The sequence below is a fragment of the Budorcas taxicolor genome, chromosome 2 (genome assembly GCF_023091745.1).
Source record: "Budorcas taxicolor isolate Tak-1 chromosome 2, Takin1.1, whole genome shotgun sequence".
In the NCBI taxonomy this organism is placed as follows: domain Eukaryota; kingdom Metazoa; phylum Chordata; class Mammalia; order Artiodactyla; family Bovidae; genus Budorcas; species Budorcas taxicolor.
This window is the reverse complement of record NC_068911.1, coordinates 109,628,625-109,651,412: the sequence shown is the minus strand read 5'-3', so window position 1 is coordinate 109,651,412 and position 22,788 is coordinate 109,628,625. Positions and strand designations below refer to the sequence as shown.

The 22,788-nt window shown below is 35.4% G+C and overlaps 1 protein-coding gene across 3 annotated transcripts in view; it reads left to right on the top strand.

Annotated features, from left to right (window-relative positions):
* SLC35F5 (solute carrier family 35 member F5) overlaps positions 1-15,155 on the top strand; it is a 37,764-nt gene extending 22,609 nt beyond the window's left edge. For 2 of the 3 annotated variants that reach the window (XM_052660044.1, XM_052660054.1), the window contains 5 exons: positions 2,692-2,851; positions 7,663-7,753; positions 10,918-11,072; positions 11,612-11,698; positions 14,489-15,155. In XM_052660044.1, coding sequence (XP_052516004.1) covers positions 2,692-2,851; positions 7,663-7,753; positions 10,918-11,072; positions 11,612-11,687 — 482 coding nt within the window. In that variant the 3' untranslated portion in view covers positions 11,688-11,698; positions 14,489-15,155. Of the gene's footprint in view, positions 1-2,691; positions 2,852-7,662; positions 7,754-10,917; positions 11,073-11,611; positions 11,699-14,488 lie in introns of those variants that run through there. The other variant, XR_008201262.1, reaches the window with a different exon arrangement.
* Positions 15,156-22,788: the final 7,633 nt, after the last annotated feature.

Here is a 22,788-nt window from a genome sequence, read left to right as displayed (position 1 = left end):
AAGAAGTCTGATATCTAGAATTACAAAAGAAGAGTACATTGACATGTCCCAAACAATATCTGAATATTAATAGATAATGGAGCCTAGGGTTGAGAATTCCAAGTACAGCTTATAGGAAACCAGGAGACTTGAACTCTAGCTGTTGTAACTTCTTTTATCTCATACTCATCTGAAAATGAGGAGGTTAGACTAGGTTAGTAGCTGATTTATGAAGGATCCTGGGAAAATTGGAAGGAAGTGGAGTTGCATGTGTGAGTTTGGTTTCCAGACTGCTCTGCTGCTTCTACTGAAGTGACTCTGCTTTGTTGTGTTTTTTTTTTAGCATTATAAATTAATTTGTAGAAATGATTTTTCTACTAAAAGTGCTTTGAATATCTGTACCTAATGATTAACAAAAATAAAATATTTGAAAACCCACCAGACTGGGTGATCACTCAAGTTGCTTTCAAGTAGAGAATTCCTAAGTATACCTTAAATATGAAGATAATTTTAATGACATCTTATTTTGAAGTCATAGAAAAGTCCATCTGGAATGGATTGAAATGTTAATATTTTGCAATTTTTTTTTCTTTAAGATTGGCAGCTTTGAAGAAAAATTGCTTGTTTACTCTTACTGGAGAGTATGTGTAGACATATGCCATGATATGTAAAGCAAAATGAATTTGAACTGGGCTTTAGAATAGACAGAATTAGAGAAGAAGTAGTTAGAATTGGGATGTGGAAAGTTCTTTGGGCATCACGGTGTGAGCAGAGCATAGCAGGAAATAGTGAGTAGATCCAGTGTGCTGGAGCATTCAGTTGAGGAAAGAGGAGAAGCATATGAGGCGTATGAGAATCTGCAGAACCCGTGAAGTGATTTGGACCTTTCATCTCTAGATCCAAAGGTTGTCACTTCATGCGGAAATTCACAGGCTTCAAGTTCAGGGAACAAAAAGAGATCTGCTTCTTGATAACGCCAAAGTGAAAATGAAGTCGCTCAGTCGTGTCCAACTCTTTGCGACCCCGTGGACTGTAGCCTACAAGGCTCCTCCATCCATGGGATTCTCCAGGCAAGAATACTGGAGTGGGTTGCCATTTCCTTCTCCAGGGGACCTTCCCAACCCAGGGATCAAACTCAAGTCTCCCGCATTGCAGGCAGATGCTTTACCCCAAAGTTTGGTGTTTAACTACAACGATTTTTTAATGTTATACAAGCCTTGTGTGTGTGTGTTGTTTATTTTTATTTTTATCACTAGATATCTTAAGTTGGTTTTCCTAGAAGCAGGATATGAGACAGTAATTTGATGTGGGAGATTCATGAAAGGGGTGCTCTGCAGGAAAGACTGACAAGGGAGTGAGATAAGCAGAATAGAGAAGGGGCAAGAACCATGTGATCTCTGGTGCAGCTGAGGCTTGGCCAGCTTGTTATAGGTCCCTGGGCAGGGAGCATAGGGGGAGCAGAGGCAGTCCTCAGAACTGTCCTAGCCTAGAGCCGTTAGGATTTGGCTGCAGAGGGTGTGGAGTGGGGAGAGGGTGGGATCTTTTTGGGAAAGACAGACTTGGTCGCTCGCTCTCCAAGACAGTTCTTCAGGGAAGGCAGGTACTGTAAGTTTTAGTGGCATATAGAGAGTGGGCATTCCCTCCCTATTACAATTTAACTAGGCATCCTAAGTACAAGTTTATTATTTAGCAGCAAATATAAAATATATATCTACTGTAATTTAATTTTCTTTTAGGAAAGCTCTATAATTACCTTTGGATCTCACAGTGAAATTATGATGTTAAACTGTATAAAATGTCCAATAAAAACTACTATAAAATTATAACATTTGTGTCTTTACATTTTCATGTGTGTAGTCATATATAAACTCATCTTTCTATATTTAAAATAATAGCATTTGTTAACTGTTTACTCATGCCATGTAGTGTGTTGTATTTTTCTCTAATCTTCCTAGTAACCTAATTAAATATTATTTTATACTTATAGATTGGAAAACCGAGGTTTGCAAGAGGTTAGCATGTTGCCTAAAGATTACAGTAGTGGTGAATGGTAGAGTGGGATTGGATCCCAGGGCAGTCACACAGAGCATGCACTTAACCACTAAATGTTATACCCTTCCTTTACACATAGTCCATGCTTAGTTCATACTTACATAGCTATTTGTGTATGTATGTAATCTCACAGACTAGCTTATGAGCTCTAGGAAGGCAGGAAACAAGAATTTTATCTTTTTTTGGAAGCTTCCTCCATTATCCCTAGCATAGCATGGGTGCTTTAAACATAAATACAGATTGAATCAGAGAGTAAACAGTGTATGTAGTTCCTCGTAATAATTTACGCTGAACACATGCACACACAGATATGCACAAGTTATTCCTTTTAAGTTCCAGGACACTATATTATCATAATCTATGGTTGACAGCCAGTCTTTTTGAATCGTTGTAAATGTTTTTACTTCAGTAGTTGCTCTATGCAGTAGAGATAGTTGAACCTTGAAGACTCCGTGATCCCCAGTCACTTGATAAAGTTTTTGCTTGTGTTCATCTCTCCACAGGACTTACTTAAAAACAAAAGTAATAGAACTTTCAGTTAAGGAAACCTAAAGAAGCTTATTATGAGAAACCTAATGTTTTCTGATTGTAGAGTTGCAGTTTTGAAAGATTGAAATAAATCACAGTTACTAACTTTTTGTCTCTTTTGTATGTGTTTAGGTTTTGTAGGTCTCTTTAATCTGCTGCTCTTATGGCCAGGTTTCTTTTTACTTCATTATACTGGATTTGAGGACTTTGAGTTCCCCAATAAAGTAGTGTTAATGTGCATTGTCATTAATGGCCTTATTGGAACAGTGCTCTCAGAGTTCCTGTGGTTGTGGTATGTACTGTTTATTACCCTGTGATTTATTAGTTATGAATTTATTGACTTTTGGCTAGTTTAAGCATTTCTATTTTTTCTGTCTTCTGGTGGCCCTTCCTATGTACTTTTTTCACCTTATACACTTACAACTTAATACAGTAACTCCATTAGAGCAGGAACTGTTTATTTTTTTTTTAATTTCTGTGTTCCCATTGCATAGAGTAGTGGCTTGCATATAGAAGCTCATAAATCTTTGTTGAATGATTAGATGAATATGAATGACCTATATTTATACAACTGTTTTATAAAGTAGAGTGTTATGCAGATTAAAGGTATCATTTTCTAATGGACACTCACCCTTAGGAGATGTGTATCCCAGGTATGCATATGTGAGTTCTAAGTGAGAATCTGGGAACTTTGCTTATTCAGGAGTGTTTGAAATGTCTGTTTGATTGTTCAGATTTTTGTTTTGTTTATTCCCAGGACTTTTCAGATGAGTGAGGCAGATATATAAACCCTAAGCTTTAGGGTTTGATTAATTTGAGGTTTTAACATACTTTGATGTAATGTCAACTATGTTGATATGTGATAATAATCTTAAAGTAGTTTGAAGACAATATCATGTATAGTGTTTAAGAATACCTTCAAATATAGAGCTTAACACTTAGTTCTATTTCCATCTAATAGAAACTTAGAAACACAAATTGTACTTAAGCTCCTGAATGAATTTTATTGCATGCCATTTAAACTACTGATTAGTTTTCCCTTGCAAAAGACTGCAACAAAAATAGCATTTTCCATGAAGTCTTGCTTAATGCTCTGCCTGCACTTGTCTCCCCTCTCCAATTAAGGAAGTATCTCTTTCCTTGATGTCCTCCACTCTCACTCCCTTTTATGTAGTACTTAAAGGTTTAGTTTATATTGTAGTAATTCATGTAGTTGGGTTTTCCTGGTAGCTCAGACAATAAAGAATCTGTCTGTAGTGCAGGAGACCCGAGTTCAATTCCAGGGTCAGGAAGATCCCCGGGAGAAGGGAGTGGATACCCAGTCCATTAGTCTTGCCTGGAGAATTCCAGAGACAAAGGAGCCTGGCAGGATACAGTCTGTGGGGTTGCCAAGACTGAGCATGAGGTCGTTAGACTGAGTAATACACACACACACAATGTATGTAATTATCTTAAATTCCTTTGTTGATCTAGAACCCTTTGGTATCAAAATCTATTTCCTCATTTTGTATAAATTATTTTAGGTGCTCATTTTTTTTTTAACCAAAAGGACTTACTTTTTTAATGTATTAATATGTATCATATGTCTTGATCTTTTAGCCTATCACTTCTTTTGTTATATCATTTCTCTTGCCTCCTTCTACTCTTGGTTCTAGGCTGATGAAACTACTTACTGGTGATGTTTTGAGTGTACTCGGTTGAACCATAAAGAATTGTTGATCTTCAACCATTTTTGATGGCTGTTTGAGAGGGTTCAACTCAGTGAACCCTATGCTTTAAGTGATTATTCATTCACTGTATTTTAATAGAAGTTTATATTCTGTACTATTCTAAGTTTAGTTTAAATTAGAAAATTTCAAAGCAGAATTCTTACATATTTGAAAGAAATAATTTAAAAAATTTTGGATATTAGACTAGAGAAAGGTTTAGTATGGTTCATATTACATTAAGACTTATAGTAAACATGGACAGTGCTACTTTCAAAAGTTAAAATACTCATTCCTTATTGAGAGTTTTATTTTTAATAAATATATAGAATAGAGTTTCATTATGCCAGCAGATTTTAATGTAGGCTTTGAGGATGAATAAATACGACTTGTGACATATGTAAGCTCTCTCATATGAGCATTCTAAGTTTGCACCCTTGGAAAATTTTACTCTTAAATAACAAAATAACATGTTTTGAAGTATTCTTTTTTATATTTAACTTTTTTAAAATTTAAGAGTAATAAATTTTTAAAAATGTACAAAATGGATTATAATGAAAAGATAATCTTTCTCTTCTACCCCCAGTTTTCATTTCTTTTTCTCAAAGGCAACCACTGTTAATTTCTTAGCCTTCTACAATGCAATATTATCTGTACATACAGAAGTGTGTATCAATCTCTTGGTCCTCCCCCCTCCAATTTGTTTTATTTTTAGCATGCAAACTATGGATATCATTCTATACTTTTCTTTGTTCCCATAAATTGTTGTCTTGTAAATCCTTACATATCAGCCACTAGATTCATTTTTTTAAAGCTTGTGTAGTATTCTAATCTGCTATGGTCCAATCCATTATGTAACAGTGCATAGAACATAATGTGTTTTACCAGTTCCTTCTTGAGAGATGTTTTTGTTTATAGTCTCTTGCTTTGAAAGTAATATGGTATTAAGCATCCTTATATATGTTTTTGCATGTATACATAATTATTCTATAGGATAAATATTGAAAAAACTGAATCAAACACATGGACTTGATTCTGATAGAGGGTTACAAAATATTCTCCACAGAAGGAACACAGTTTTATTCCCAACTGTGTATTTGAATCTTTGTTGTTGAAAAAACTAGACACTCAAAGTCATATATTATGATCAAAGCTACCTGGGCTGGATTTTTCAGGACTTCAAAAAAGTTATATTTTTCAGATATACTTCTATACTCAAGCACTTAAGCGTACTTTTAGTAACAAGTCAATAGCAATAAGTTAATCTGTAATGGAACAAATTTCATGTCCCTTAAATTCTAGGTGTTATTGTAACTCAAAACAATTATAAGAAGCATATCTATATGTTTTATATCATTTTATATCTTAAAAAATAATTAAATCAGAAGTCATAATCTACATTTATGATGATTTCTTTCTTTTTAGGAAAGCAAGATTATCACGTTAACTATAAATAGACAACTAACTTTAGCATATATAATCATGTACTGAGTAGCATACTAAAGATTTAAAAGTGCAGTTGTAAATTTTATTGGAAATTAGAGATGTGTACTTGTCACTCATTGTTTATTTAAAAATTTTTTTTCAAATGCACCATTAACTCCATATACTGTACTGCTAGTGTAGATATGAGGTTATCCACCTAGTCCTCCGTTTCAGCATTTCCTGAAGTGTACTGAATGGATAATAGATCAAATGAATTCAGGCATCAGCTAAATTGGGAAACCTGCTATAAGTCAAATAGGTTTTTTAATACTTCATCTCATACTCGGTCTGATGTTACTTTGCATTATGAATCTAAGAACAAATGTATTTTAAAAACCCAGGATTTCCCTGATGGTCCAACGGTTAAGAATCTACCTTCCAATGCAGGCAGTGACCAGGTAGGATCCCTGGTCAGGGAACTAAGATCCCAAATGTTGTGGGGCAACTAACCCGACATGCCACATCTAAAGAGCAGCCCACGTGCCGCAACGAAGAGCCTTCGAGCCACAAAGAAAGATCCCACATGCCCACAGCTAAGACCTGACACAACCAAATAAATAATTAAAAAAAAAAAAAAAAAGGCTCAGGGAATTCTCTGGTGATACAGTGGCTAGAACTCAGTGCTTTCACTGCCAGTCCCAGGCCTTGGTTCTGGTCAGGGAACTAAGATGCTCTAAGTTGTGCGGCCAGAAAAGAAAAGACCAATAATAATTTTTTAAACCCAATATTTGATCCCCAAATACTCTTTTCACAGAGAAGCTTATGAATTGTGGGCTATCCCTTGAAATCTCTTTATCACATCGATAAGAACTAATTGTGCAACTTCTGTTGAACACTTAAAGTGACACACTTTATCAAGAGTTAGCCTCTTTTATTTCAGGACAATATTGTTAACCCTAACAGCTAGAATTTACTTACCTATAATTTCCATAGTTCTGTAGTCCTAACTATATATATTATAGCTTTATAATTAATTTTTATACACTCTATCTATTCAATACAATGCTTTTCTGTATTTTTTTATTCAGTTATATAAAATTATATGCAGTTGGTATGTCAGAATTTGATACTAACATTGATAATTCAAAGTGAAAATAAAATGAAGAGCTTATGTTTTGGTTATATCAATTACTAGAAAAATGAAAAACAGTAAGGAAGTATCCTGAAAAAATACTCAGTTCTTTTTTTTAGATACTAAGCCAAACCAAAAGAGCAATAAACATCTAAAGGCCACTTAATTTTTAATGAGGGCAAGATATTTTTGCTTTAATGACAGACTCACCTGTTGGTTATCACTTTCTTACTGTGTTATAAGTTATTGTTCTGAACTTTTACTATAGCTATTTCCTTTGTTATCTAAGTGTCATTATCACAAAACTAAGAATTCTTCTGACAGTTTTATAAAAAAAGTTAACAAAATATGTTATACATCCAAAGTTGAATATCATCTGTAAGCAGATTTAGAAAATAGTATAAAATCTTTTGAAATTTGTATATTTATATATTAGATTTTTAATATTTGAAGATGAATTTTGAGAATTATCTTAGTAACTTTACTTTTTATTATGTTAGTCCATCCTAAGCTTTTATCCTGATCTCTCTTGCCTATATGGTAGGATAATTTTTATTTTTTAAGATATTTTGGATGTGAACCATTTTTTAAATCTTTATTGAATTCGTTACAATATTGCTTGTTTTATGTTTTGGATTTTTGGTCACAGGGCATGTAGGATTTTAGCTCCCCAACCAGAAATCAAACCTGCACCGCTTGCATTGGAAGGTGAAGTCTTAACCACTGGACCATCAGGGAAGTCCCCCTAGGATAGATAATTTTTGGTCATTGTTTTTTGTTGGTTCTTTTGTTGTTTTGGTATGGTAACGTATATTTTCTTTCTTTCTTTTGTTTTTTTAGGGGCTGCTTTCTTACCTCATCATTGATAGGCACACTTGCACTAAGCCTTACAATACCTCTTTCCATAATAGCTGACATGTGTATGCAAAAGGTAAGGCAAACTATTTACTAGATATTTTAAGTATATTATTAAATCAGAGCTAATAGTGAAAGTTAAGGTATGTGACTGAATTATAAAGATGACCATGAATAATACTTGGTTCCTTCTCTTTCAAGCTGTTTTACTACATAGAGATATAAAAAGTACCAAAGAAATGGTCATCTTTGTAATTTAGTCACATTTAGTTTTTTATTTAAAAAACAATTCTTTGTTATTTAATTTTGTTTTCTGATTCAGTATATTATTTATTTGCTGTGGTTAAGAATGGAAATCTCTGTAATTGAGAGTTAATTATTCTACGTATATCATGATTTTAAAAGAATGTGAATATTGTAAAATATATATAATACTAAAATCATACATCATATAATATCCAGGCCTTTCCACATCTTCAGGTCATAATCTTGAATATCAACCAAAATTAGTCAAACTAGGGAAATGATACTTATCAAAGGATTTTGGTAGCTGCTGTGTAAATGAACTTTACCATACTGATATTTTGAAAAATCACCTTTTTTGCAGATTTGAAAAATAAAAATTGAAGGTTAATTTTATTTTTGAATTTTTAAGAAGACTTGTAATAGCGAATTTAACTTTAGTAAATGATACTGTAATTTGTTCAAATATTTTAAGATGGAGGCAAAACAGAAGGGAAAATATATGTATATATATTTGATTAGAAAAACACACCGACAGTCATTTCTTGATTGCACATCAGGCATTTAGTTAAATGAGTAGGCTGGGCCTTTGGTGGGAATTGAAGGCAGAAGATACATTCTGGAAAAAGCAGGGTGTGTCCCAGAGCTGCAATAGGAACAAGGTGGGAGTAGCTTACTTTCTTAGTATTTTTTATTCTAATAGTCAAGCATATTTATATATATCAATAGTTTCTGCAATTTTTGCATTCATTAACTTTATTTATTGTGCTTAAGATACATCTTTTTTTTAACTTAATTGATATTTGGTATAATAGGAAGCATTCCTGATTGCATCCAGACTTATATTCAGATGTATTCAGAAATTAGACTTTTTTTGTTTACTTGGGCAGTTTTCATTGTTAATAAATGTCTTCATTTTTTTTTTTTTAATTTGTCCTCATAGCATGCTGGAAATCAAATTAGAAGTGTTTTATTATTTGGCAACATAAAAAGAATTGCATTATTAAAAGTGAACTTTGCCTGTAAAAGTCATCTAGAGTTTTACCTACCTTTATGAAGTTTGTTTTTTTCAGTAGCATTTTTTTAGTTGAATAGTCATGATATTCTGTCAACTATATTTGTGTTTTTAACTCTCATTACTACTACTACTACTACTACTACTACTACGTCGCTTCAGTCGTGTTCGACTCTGTGCGACCCCATAGATGGCAGCCCACCAGGTCCACTGTCCCTGGGATTCTCCAGGCAAGAATACTGGAGTGGGTTGCCATTTCCTTCTCCAATGCATGAAAGTGAAAAGTCAAAGTAAAGTCGCTCAGTCGTCTCCGACTCTTAGCGACCCCATGGACTGTATGTAGCCCACCAGGCTCCTCCGTCTGGGATTTTCCAGGCAAGAGTACAGGAGTGGGGTGCCATTGCCTTCTCCATAACTCTTATTAGTAATAAGTTTTTTTATGCTGTTTTTTTTTCTGTTCTTGGGTCATTTAAATTCATCAGGTTTTTTCTAGATTATTAAATATCTTGCAAATATTCAAGAATGTTATACCAATAGTTTGATAACAGTGTGAAGACTTTTTAGTACTGACTGCTGGGTGTTCTTAGGCTGACTCAGCCTGTGTATATGTACCGTATGAGAAGAATGTGCATGCTGAAATTTATCAATGGTTTTCCTTGTGTTGTGCATTATGAAAGTGAAAGTGAAAGTGAAGTCGCTCAGTCGTGTCCAACTCTTTGCGACCCCATGGACTGTGGCCTACCAGGCTCCTCCATCCATGGGATTCTCCAGGCAAGAATACTGGAGTGGGTTGCCATTTCCTTCTCCAGGGGATCTTCTCAATCCAGGGATCGAACCCTAGTCTCCCACATTGCAGGCAAACGCTTTAACCTCTCAGCCACCAGGGAAGCCCCTATGCATTATGAGTCCTTCATAAATAAATAATTATTTTCACAAAACTCCTTTACTCTGACTGAAGCTAATATGAAATGGAATAGTATATGTTTCCCACAAGAGGGAGTCTTGCCTTTGATTCTAAACCTCATTTCTTTAATACTTAGAAAGGGTAAGCAGTTTTTCTTCCCTATTTTAAAGATAGGAGTTACTGTTTTCATCAATATTTTGAAAGCAAACTACCAGTGTGTTGCAGCTGAGTCTCAATAGTTAATCAGTGTGGATTTTTTGGCAATTGTTTTTGATCCTAAGTTGAATATAGGTGGTAAAGGAAATAATTTTTTTTTTTTTTTTTTTTGGTAACTTTATGGGATCTCATTATTTCTAATTTTCTTGATGACCCAGGTAAAATGATGGTTTGGAGGGTCAGGATTAGCAGTCAGAGCTCCTCACCACTGAGGCTTTGCCTGTCTCCTTTGGCTCACATTTCCTAGTAAAAATATTTCTCTTTATAGTCTTTATTTTACTTAGTCATGATTTCCTTTGGAATCTTTTTCTTTTCAAGTTATATTTCATCAGTAAATTGTTTGCCAAAGTTTCACTTAAGAGTTTCATCTGTTTTCAGTACTGTCATAAGAAAAGACCCATAACATAACACAACATCACAGCTATAGCATAACTTAGTTTTTTATAAATGGGAATTTTTTAAAAAACGACTTCAGAAACTAGAGGGGAAGAATCAACTTGAGAATAGTCAGTAATCAGTAAAGAACAAATGGGCAGTGTGATGTATAAGGTGCTTAAAAATTCGCAATTCTGTTTCTGATGTATTCTGCCTAATAACTGAAAAGCACGGTTTCCTGCCTTTCCTTTAGGATATTTTCTAAGTAAGAAGTATTTTTGTTGGTAATTGAAGCAAGTGATTAGTATAAGTAAATCCTTATATTTAATAATAACATGCTCAATATATTGTCAGTGCTTAGTATTATTTTCTTGGTGTTTCATTTGTCCAAGTTATCACAAATATAAAAGTTGTGTTTAAGGGAAAATTGTCTTAATGATAATTGTGGGTGTTTTTTTTTTTCTTTTTTCCTATCTCTTATTTTTAGGTGCAGTTTTCTTGGTTATTTTTTGCAGGCGCTATCCCTGTATTTTTTTCATTTTTTATTGCAACTCTCCTGTGCCATTACAATAATTGGGATCCTGTGATGGTGGGAATCAGAAGAATTTTTGCCTTTATATGCAGAAAACATCGAATTCAGAAGTAGGTTCAGTTCCAGTATAAATTTTTCAAATTTTTGCTAAGCATGGAAATCATACCATGCTGACCTAGCTTTTAGAGATTCTGTGAAGAATTTTTAAAAGATTATAATATTATATGTACAATGCCAGATTAAAGAATTTGTTCAGATCTATGGGTGATAGGATAGTTTCTTCAAAACTGCTGTTTTTTAAAAAATGTTTTAATTCACAGGTGAAATCAAAGTGCTTACAGTTTTGCTATAACAAATTTAAATGTAGAAAAAATTTATTGATGTGAACAAAATTCATAATAAAATATGGTAACATTGCCTCATTTTCTTTTTCATCTTTTTTTTAAGAGAGAAAGCATTTTATATTCTCTAAAACATTACATTACTGAATGTAAAGAACTTCTTACATTCTATAAAGAACTTGGGACAGTTTGTTGAGCAGTCTTGCTCTAGTCTTAGGTCTGACCTCAGGTATTGGCCAGTGGAATAGATCATTTGTAAAAGTTCCTTTCAGGTCTAAAGCTTTCCTAACTATTGTCTTTTTTTTAAGGGCTCCAGAAGACAGTGAACAGTGTGAGAGTCTCATTCCTATGCATGGTGTTTCTCAGGAGGATGGAGCTAGTTAGCTATAGTCCAGGTTTGTATGTTAGTGGACATTAGTATTGAATAAGGTCCTTATTCTTTTAAAAATTTTATTTATTTTTATTTTTGGTTGTGCTGGGTCTTCGTTGCTGTGCGGGCTTTTCTTTAGTTGTGAGTGGGGGCTACTTGGTTGCATTACACAGGATTCTCATCACAGTGGTTTCTCTTGGTGCACGACACAGGCTCTAGAGCACATAGGCTTCAGTAGTTGCAGCATCTGGGCTCATTAGTTTCACCACCTGAGCTCTAGAGCACAGTCTCAATAGTTGTGGCACACAGGCTTAGTTGCTCACAGCATGTGGGATCTTCCCAGATAAGGAACCGAACTTGTGTCCCCTGCATTAACAGGCAGATTCTTTACCACTGAACCACTAGGGAAGCCCAGGTTCTTATTCTTGTATTGCTCAAATACAGAATCAATTTCCTATAATTAATTTTTTTGAGAGTTGATACAGCTTAGAGGCTGAGAAAGTCCGACTCTAGAGTCAAACTGCCTGGGATCCAATTCCAGCTTCTGTGTGTACTAGCTGTGTGACCTTATGCAAGGTTCGTGACCTCATTGTGCCTTAGTTTTCTTCTCTGTGAAGTGGTGTTGCAGAAGAACCTCTCTCACAAAGTTGTTAGAAGTATTAAATACTTGGTAAGTTTAAAACACATGAAATATGGTACCTGACCCAAATAAGTGATTCCCAAGTATATCCAGTCCTTTCTCTATGCATGTGTGTGTTTTCTATAACTGGCATGATACATCCAACATATCCTGATTCTCTGACTATGCTTTTCACTTAACAGTATTTCGAGAACATTTTTTTTTAATTTTAAGAAATAGTATCTTTTATATTTCTTACATGACAGAAAGAGTTTTGTTGTGTTTTGGCTGCTGGGTCTTCATTGTTATGTGTGGGCTTTCTCTAGTAGCCTCAAGTCAGGGCTACTCTCTAGTTGCGATGCATGGGCTTCTTGTTGTGGTGGCTTCTCTTGTTATGGAGCACAGAACTCTCGGGCCTGTGGGTTTAGTAGTTGTGACAGATGGGCTTAGTTGTTCTATGGCGTGTGGGATCTTTCGAGACCAGGGATCAAACCTATGTCCCTTGCATTGGCAGGCGGATTCCTAACCACTGGACCACCAGGGAACCCCTGATTGGTCCCTTTTTCTTCTAGTTTTTACTGTTAGGATGGCTATGCATGCAATAGTGTGAAGAGTTAGAGTTCTACAAGACTTCTTGTTCAGTGTAGCTGTCTCCTGCCCTACTTATACTGCTCTCAATTTTTTTTCCCACCCTGAGGAGTCCCTTTAAACTGCTCATTGATTCTTTCTGTATTTTCCTCTCCATCTAAGTACATGCTTATACTTCTATTTCTTGATTTTTCAGTTTCAGGCATCTTCAGTTGATTTTCCCACCATGGCAGTATAAGATAGGTTACTTTCAGCTTCCCCCTCCTCTGCTCCCAACTCCACTTGCCTGCCTTCCAACCCTGTATCCTTCCTTCCTCCTCATCATCCAGGATAGTTACCGTGTGGTTTGGATAGATGTGTTGTCAGTGTTTACCAAGTTATGATCGTATAAATGTTCTTTTTCGTGAACTATGTAGGATTGTGCCTGGCATTTAACCAGTCCAAGACCCTTTCTTCCTACTGTTTTTAGAGAATTAACCTCAGATCTTCTCCTGGGATAGAGAAGAGGCACTTGACTAGCTGTGAAAAGTGAGGGGAGGGCATCTGAGTATCTAATTGCCTTTTTCTGTAAACTTTGTACCAATTTTAGTACATTTTTAGTTGTACATTTTTTTAGTTTTTTAGTTGTACATTTTTAGTCTGCCTATTTTTGGTTGTTTCTTTACCTCTCCCTACAGAGATACTGATTGTATTTCTTCATTCTAACTAAGAATTAGCTGCTATATTCTTGTCTCTGTTCTTTGTCCATGTAGTTTAAACCTTAAAAAAAATAAATCCCTTTATTGTCTTTCTCCTGAGGTTTTAGAGACGATAGAACTAAATATGTATTTTGCCATATTTAAATTTTTTAAAAACTGCAAATAGTTATTTAAAGCTTGTTTAGAAAATATTTTATTTATTTATTTATTTCACAATGTTGGGTCTTAGCTGTTACACGTGGAATCTATCACTGAGACATGTGTGCTTCTCTCTAGATATGGTGCATGGGCTCTAGAGTGCGCAGGCTGTCTAGTTGCAGGGCACAGGCTTAGTTGCCCCACAGCATGTGGGATCTTAGTTCCTTGACCACGAATTGAACCTGCATCCCCTACATTGGAAGGTGGATTCTTAACCACTGAACCATCAGGGAAGTCCCTCTTTAAATCTTTTTAATGCTTTATTTTATGCTATGCATCATTTTCCCTGGTATGCTATGCATAATTTTCATATTCACATTCATACCCACTCTAAGCCAGAAATTTTTGGAACTGAGAGTGGGATAAAGGGAAGATAGTGAAGACTAAAGAAGATAGACTACAATAGAGTAGAATAAGGTAGGCTGGGTTAGGCAGGAGTCTTTATCTCCACAGGGATAATGGTGGGATGTATTATGAATAAAACTGTTATTTTGTGATCCTAAAATAGCATTAGATGTCAGTCAACATGTAGAACTCACTTACATCAGTTCTTAGTACTCACCTCAAGTTCTAGTATCCAGTTATTAAGTATATAGACTGTGTTTGATATATATTTCAATGTTAACATAATTTGCTTTTCAGAACATAAATTAGAAAATTAAAGCTGACAGTTGTAATCTAATGATGATTATGTGTTTGTTTTTATTTTTAGCTTGATGATGGAGTAGTATACAGCGAAGAGACAATCTCTGGCAAGTTTTTGTAGACAAAATGTTTCAGTGCCTAGTCTGAAAAATAACAGTTTCAGTTCTTTGGAACTCTAAAACATATTTTCCTCATATCTTTTGTCTTCATTTTCATAATGAAGTACTTTGCTGTGTAGCTGTGTACATACCACTACAGTTATAGGAAGTTTCGGTCTACAGTCCATCTAAAGGACCAACCTGCCTTATACATCTCAAGGAGTTCAACTGATGAAATAATTTGAACTAATCAAAGGGTAAAATTTTAATGTTCTGGAAACTTTATTTTCACTTATTTGTTAAATGCTGGACTATATTAGGAAAATGTTTTCAGAAATCAAGTATATAGATCAGTGTTTCCTACAGGTAAAATGCTAAAATAAGCTGCCTATAATAGGTACGAATTATATTTTTGAGTTTTGTAGAATATTACAAATTAACAAAACAAAAAATGTTTAATTTATGCAACAAATATGTTCACACAAATATGGTAGGACTTTAAAAAGAATCAATGTTTGACAGAAGATCTGTTTCATTTACACTGCATATACTGTGTTATCCTTTCATAGCATTAGGTGCCTTGTACTTTAAATCTGTGACAAACCATGGTGAATTTTTAAAGGGGAAGTATTACTGTAAAATGAAGAATTATGTATTTCTAAAGGCTGTAATGCTGTAAATTTAATTGATAAAGCTCTGCTTATTTAGAGTTTTGAAGAAATATCCTCTCTTCAATTAAACATTTTCATAATGGAATGGTATAAATTGAAGTGATAAAGTATTATTAAAATAAAATGTTTATATATATGTGTGTGTGTGTGTGTGTTACAGATCTACCAATTGGTTTCTGATTTTTTCATATATAAATATGTGAAATTGTTCTAGAACTGGATGCCTCTTTTAAAAATAATTTTCGTTTTCCTAAATTTTTATGGTTAAAAACCAAAGAAGGGAGGCAAGAAGAAATTCTACTTTAAAAATTACAGTTGAACTTTTCTTCTACCAAGATTAAATTAAATATAAAATACTTCTGATTTAACTCTTAGACTTACATCCTTATTGTGCAGCTGCTCCTGGACTTTACTCACTGTAGACCTCAGAGGATGAATGTATGTCCCAGGATCCATTCAGTCTTTTGATTAATCAGAACCTATTTCCTTCTCAAGTTTTGTGAGACTAGTTCATTTCTCTTTAAAATTTCTAAAGAATTGAATTATGATTCAATTCAAAGAATTATCATTTTTAAGAATTCCCTTTGTAATGCTTAGCTTCAGTTTTTCTTATTCACAATCTTAAAATTGCTTTGGTGTCACTAAAAGTCTAAAGTGAAGTTTAGCTTATCCTGAGAACTGAGAACTTTTATATTACATTAATTTAAAAGATTGTTTCTTGCTAACATTAAATTTTAAAAAAATAGTCTGTTTTTTAATTGGTGTCACCAATAAATCTTATGCTGAAAATCATAATTGATTTTGTTAGCTTGACACAGGTTAAAGGCATGTAAAAAATGTGGACCTCTAAGAAATTTTATCCTGGAAAGAACTACTGAAGTAACATTTCAGTTACTCAAAGACTTAAGTTTGGTTGAAATTTATTGTCGGTATACCTCTCTACTTTCTATTTTTGCTGCTTTGACAGTTTTCCAGTGCCTCTCGGCAATTATAGGATGAAATAGTTGAAACAGTGATGGTGAAATTAAAACTTTAAATTATTCTCTAATTATGGTAGGAAAAGAAGTTGAAGTCAGAAGTTTTTAGTTGTCCATGTGCTCTGTGTTCATATGCCATACAGATCATGTGTTGTCACTCAGGATTCCAGAAATAGTAAGCCTTGTTAATATATTGGAAAAATCTTGAGGAAGCCTTCTTCCACTTGGCTATTATGCTTTTTATCAATGAACAGCCTCTTTAGAAGGAAGCAGTATTATTGTTTACCTGAAAGTATGAATTACTACTGCTTTGCAGTATTATCTTCTCTCCTGGTTATATCTATCTTAATGATTTTTATATTTGAATACTGTAACCATGGCAGATGAGCACTTGAGGACTTCTTCCTGCATCTCTGTAGTTCAGGGTTCATCTTCTCAAGAAATAGTTATGGTAGATTACTTCCATGCTGTGATTACCTAGAAATCTAGGTATCAGGGCTCTGTCACAGTGTGACAGCAGTCACATTGTAGACCTTTGGAAATATTGGGAGAGGCTACATTGAAATATTTGCTAACATCCTTCATCTCTGTTGGAACAGTGTTGGCCTGTGATTATATTTTTCTGAATCCAAAGACACAAGTAGAGATTTCTAATACCTTGTTTCAGTCTTCTACTTTTCTTCCCATACATAATTTAAATCCCATTATTGTATAATGTTTCAAATTATGACCTTGATGAAAGGGAGTCTGCTGTTTTGTCAGACTTTCTGTTAAATGAACATCAGAATCTCTACTAAAAACCGAAAAATGAGGCACCCTTAAAAGCTTAGGTGAACACTTTTGAAACTTAAAAAAGCCATTAAGGGGTACATAGTTCAGTTCAGTTCAGTTTCTCAGTTGTGTCCGACTCTTTGCGACCCCATGAATCACAGCACGCCAGGCCTCCCTATCCATTGCACTCCCAGAGTTCACTCAGACTCAAATCCATCGAGTCAGTGATGCCATCCAGCCATCTCATCCTCTGTCGTCCCCTTCTCCTCCTGCCCCCAATCCCTCCCATCATCAGAGTCTTTTCCAATGAGTCAACTCTTCGCATGAGGTGGCCAAAGTACTGGAGTTTCAGCTTTAGCATCATTCCTTCCAAAGAAATCCCAGGGCTGATCTCCTTCAGAATGGACTGGTTGGACCTCCTTGCAGTCCAAGGGACTCTCCAGAGTCTTCTTCAACACCACAGTTCAAAAGCATCAATTCTTCAGTGCTCAGCCTTCACAGTCCCAACTCTCACATCCATACATGACTACTGGAAAAACCATAGCCTTGACTAGACGGACCTTAGTCGGCAAAGTAATGTCTCTGCTTTTGAATATGCTATCTAGGTTGGTCATAACTTTTCTTCTGAAGAGTAAGCGTCTTTTAATTTCATGGCTGCAGTCACCATCTGCAGTGATCTTGGAGCCCAAAAAAATAAAGTCTGACACTGTTTCCACTGTTTCCCCATCTATTTCCCATGAAGCGATGGGACCAGATGCCATGATCTTCGTTTTCTGAATGTGGAGCTTTAAGCCAACTTTTTCACTCTCCTCTTTCACTTTCATCAAGAGGCTTTTTAGTTCCTCTTCACTTTCTGCCATAAGGGTGGTGTCATCTGCATTTCTGAGATTATTCATTCCAGTCCCAAAGAAAGGCAATGCCAAAGAATGCTCAAACTACTGCACAATTGCACTCATCTCACATGCTAGTAAAGTAATGCTCAAAATTCTCCAAGCCAGGCTTCAGCAATACGAGAACCATGAACTTCCTGATGTTCAAGCTGGTTTTAGAAAAGGCAGAGGAACCAGAGATCAAATTGCCAACATCTGCTGGATCATGGAAAAAGCAAGAGAGTTCCAGAAAAACATCTATTTCTGCTTTATTGACTGTGCCAAAACCTTTGACTGGATCACAATGAACTGTGGAAAATCCTGAAGGAGATGGGAATACCAGACCACCTGACCTGCCTCTGGTGAATCCTGAATGCAGGTCAGGAAGCAATAGTTAGAACTGGACATGGAACAACAGACTGGTTCCAAATAGGAAAAGGAGTACGTCAAGGCTGTATATTGTCACCCTGCTTATTTAACTTCTATGCAGAGTACATCATGAGAAACGCTGGACTGGAAGAAACACAAGGGGTGCATAAGACACCTACAATTATTCCTGTAAATAAATTTTGATTTTTTTTAATTGTTTTTTTTATTGACTTCTATCAGCATGATTAACCCCTTAAACTGATTTTTCCACTGGCAGGGAACGAATAAAATTCATTGCTTCTATAGAAGTGAGCTCACAAGGTAAAATGAATGTTCTCAGAGTTATACAGTCATATTTCAGGAAGAATGCTAATGCTGCTTTATAGTCAATCGTGCAGAGCCAATTTGGGGTTGCAAGGTATGACTCCTATGGAATCCAAGGTGTTTTGTCAGGCACTTAGGTCAGATCTATAACACTAATTCTCAGTGTGCTGGTTGAAGAAGAAAAATGTCCTTACAGAAGGATAAAGTAGGAATTAATTTTAACATATTTCCCAGAATCATATTAGCAAATAAGTGAAATGTTATTTTTATATCAAGCAATTCTAGTTGTTGTAATCCTGCATCATTTCTGCCTACTTTCTTCTTGAAATAGTTATTACTAAATAATAATATAAGAAGAGAAAAAAAAAAACTAAGAAATCACTGTTACCTGTGACATCTGCAGATTTAAATTATATGGCTAACGTAATTGTGTGCTGACTTTTCTTCAGTAGTGACGAGGCATACATGCAGAATTTGAAGGTAGGGTTCTACTTTAGTATGTCATGTACCAAAGAATCCATTTAGATAAATTGAGGTACTTTTTTAACATAGACTTGCAATTTTTAGGCCCACGTCATTTCTTTTTTTATACTATTAGTTTCATTTATCTGTGGAAAAATTAATAATAAGTATTTCATAGTTCATACTCTATATGTACTCTATAGGAAATTTCCTTTTAAATATTGGGAACCTTTAAAAAACTGGAGATAGAAAAAGGGTTCATTATAAAGTTGAAGCAAACAATAACCACTGAGAATTTATTGTTAAAGTAACATGAAACTTTTTTCTTTTGGCCATCAGGCACCGAGATTACATGATAATTTAAATCTCTTTCAGTTTTAACTCATTTTAATGATTACCTTATTTTCATTGTGATTTCTTTGTTTTCTAAGAAAAAATTGTGCTTTATGTATCTTAGAAACTAAGCATCTTTTAATGTCATTGCATTTATAAAACAATTTTCCTATAAAATTTCCTATATGAAATATATATGTTAGAATGACAGCTAATAAAATCATTGACATATATTTAAGGGAAAATTGCATATGAAAATAAATTAGTATTCTCTGGTTAGGCATATTTGCCAAAATGCTAAAATGAAATGGCAAAATCTCCAATGAGAACATTATGAATTTTTGTAACATAAATGATTTTATTTTTCATATGGGGGTTTGGAGTAGAGAAGTACTCAGATGATGACATGATTTCCTTCATGATACTAATATTTTAAAGGTGGAAAAGAAAACCCTCCAAATTGAAACTTTGCACAAGGTAATTCACTAAATTCCTACTTGGTTTTCCTATACCTAGTTTTAATTATGGCAAGTAATAATAAAGTCAGGCACTGGTATTTGTTAACTTCAGTGGATCTTTGTAAGACAGGCAGAGATTTTTGTTTCAAGAATCTTATTTATTTTGGATATAAGGTGAAAACAGCCTCAGAATCTTACTGCCAGTATTTGTTTATTCAGAATAGCTCTCAATTTTCTTTTTTTCTCAACAAAAAAATTCAGTGTCAATCAGTTAGATCATGTAACATCCAAAGCAAAATTTTGTGGAAGGCTATCTGTGTCATGATATTCTGGTATAAAGGGTAATACACTAAGTTCTTTTGCCCTCTACAGTAGTTTAGTGTAAAATTGTATGTATTTTAATATACGTGTTCCAAGTAGAGTTTTTGAGAGACAACGTACTAAAAGAGCAGTGGCTCTAAAACTTGAGGATTTCACCAGCATCTCTTGCAGGGCTTGCTGGTCCCCACTCCACTGTTTCTGATTGAGAAGTGTTAGAGAAGTCCTGGGAATTTGCATGCCTAACAGTTTCCAGGTAATTCTCCTGCTGCAGGTCCTAGGAATCATTTGTGAATCATTACCCAGAGGAAACAGTCTTGTTCTGATGGGTGGACCATGCTCAGTAAATCTTTAATACAATTTTCTGTCTCCCATGGATGGGGCTGTGTTCCTTCCCTGTTGTTTGACCTGAACCAAGTTCTGGTGGAAGTAATGAAGATAATGGCAACCTGCTTCAAAAGGAGTATTAAAAATTTACTGAGCATGGTCTCTTCTGCCAAGAGAATGCACTGGTCATAGCAAACACCCTCTTCCAACAACATAAGAGAAGACTCTACACTTGGACATCACTAGATGGTCAATAACAAAATCAGATGGATTATATCCCTTGCAGCCAAAGATGGAGAAGCTCTATAGAGTCAGCAAAAACAAGAAGGAGCTGACTGTGGCTCAGATCATGAAATCCTTATTGCCAAATTCAGACTTAAATTGAAGAAAGTAGGGAAAACCACTAGACCATTCAGGTATGACCTCAAGCTGGAATCAAGATTGCCGGGAGAAATGTCAGTAACCTCAGATATGCAGATGACACCACCCTTTGGCAGAAAGTGAAGAGGAACTGAAAAGCATCTTGATGAAAGTGAAAGAGGAGAGTGAAAAAGTTGGCTTAAAGCTCAACATTCAGAAAACTAAGATCATGGCATCTGGTCCCATCACTTCATGGGAAATAGATGGGGAAACAGTGGAAACAGTGTCAGACTTTAATTTTTTGGGCTCCAAAATCACTGCAGATGGTGACTGCAGCTATGAAATTAAAAGACACTTACTCCTTGGAAGAAAAGTTATGACCAACTTAGAGAGCATATTCAAAAGCACAGGCATTACTTTGCCAACAAAAGTCTGTCTAGTCAAGGCTATGGTTTCTCCAGTGGTCATCATGGGTGTGAGAGTTGGACTGTGAAGAAAGCTGAGCGCCGAAGAATTGATGCTTTTGAACTGTGGTGTTGAAGAAGACTCTGGAGAGTCCCTTGGACTGCAAGGAGATCCAACCAGTCCATTCTAAAGGAGATTGGTCCTGGGTGTTCTTTGGAAGGAATGATGTGCTGAAGCTGAAACTCCAATACTTTGGCCACCTCATGCGAAGAGTTGACTCATTGGAAAAGACTCTGATGATGGGAGGGATTGGGGGCAGGAGGAGAAGGGGATGACAGAGGATGAGATGGCTGGATGGCATCACTGACTCAATGGACATGAGTTTGAGTGAACTCCGGGAGTTGGTGATGGACAAGGAGGCCTGGCATGCTGCACTTCATGGGATCGCAAAGAGTAGGACATGACTGAGTGAACTGAACTGAACAATTACACAGTGGAAGTGAGAAATAGATTTAAGGGACTAGATCTGATAGACAGAGTGCCTGAAGAACTATGAGCAGAGGTTCTTGACATTGTACAGAAGACAGGGATCAAGACCATCCCCAAGAAAAAGAAATGCAAAAAGGCAAAATGGCTGTCTGGGGAGGCCTCTCAAATAGCTGTGAAAAGAAGAGAAGCCAAAAGCAAAGGAGAAAAGGAAAGATATACCCATTTGAATGCAGAGTTCCAAAGAATATCAAGGAGAGATAAGAAAGCCTTCCTCAGTGATCAGTGCAAAGAAATAGAGGAAAACAATGGAATGGGAAAGACTAGATATCTCTTCAAGAAAATTAGAGATACCAAGGGAACAGTTCTTGCAAAAATGGGCACAATTTATTGTGGGCAGAAATGGTATGGACCTAAGAGAAGCAGAAGACATTAAGAAGAGGTGACAAGAATACACAAAAGAATTACACAAAAGTTCTTTGTGTATAAAAGAACTCCAAGACCCAGATAACCACAATGGTGTGATCACTCACCTAGAGCCAGATATCCTGGAATGTGAAGTCAAGTGAACCTTCGGAAGCATCACTATGAACAAAGCTAGTGGAAGTGATGAAATTCCAGTTGAGCTATTTCAAACCCTAAAAGATGATGCTGTGAAAGCACTGCACTCAGTATTCCAGCAAATTTGGAAAACTCAGCAGTGGCCACAGGACTGGAAAAGGTCAATTTTCATTCCAATCCCTAAGAAAGGCAATGCCAAAGAATGCTTAAACTACTGTACAATTGCACTCATCTCACACACTAGCAAAGTAATGCTTAAAATTCTCCAAGCCAGGCTTCAACACTATGTGAACCGTGAACTACCAGATGTTCAAGCTGGATTTAGAAAAGTCAGAGGAACCAGAGATCAAATTGCCAAAATCCACTGGATCATGGAAAAACCAAGAGAATTCCAGAAAAACATCTACTTCTGCTTTATTGACTATGTCAAAGCTTTTGACTGTGTGGATCACAAAAAAACTGTGGAAAATTCTGAAAGAGATGGGAATACCAGACCACCTAACCTGCCTGTTGAGAAATCTGTTTGCAGGTCAGGAAGCAACAGTTAGAACTGGACATGGAACAACAGACTGTTTCCA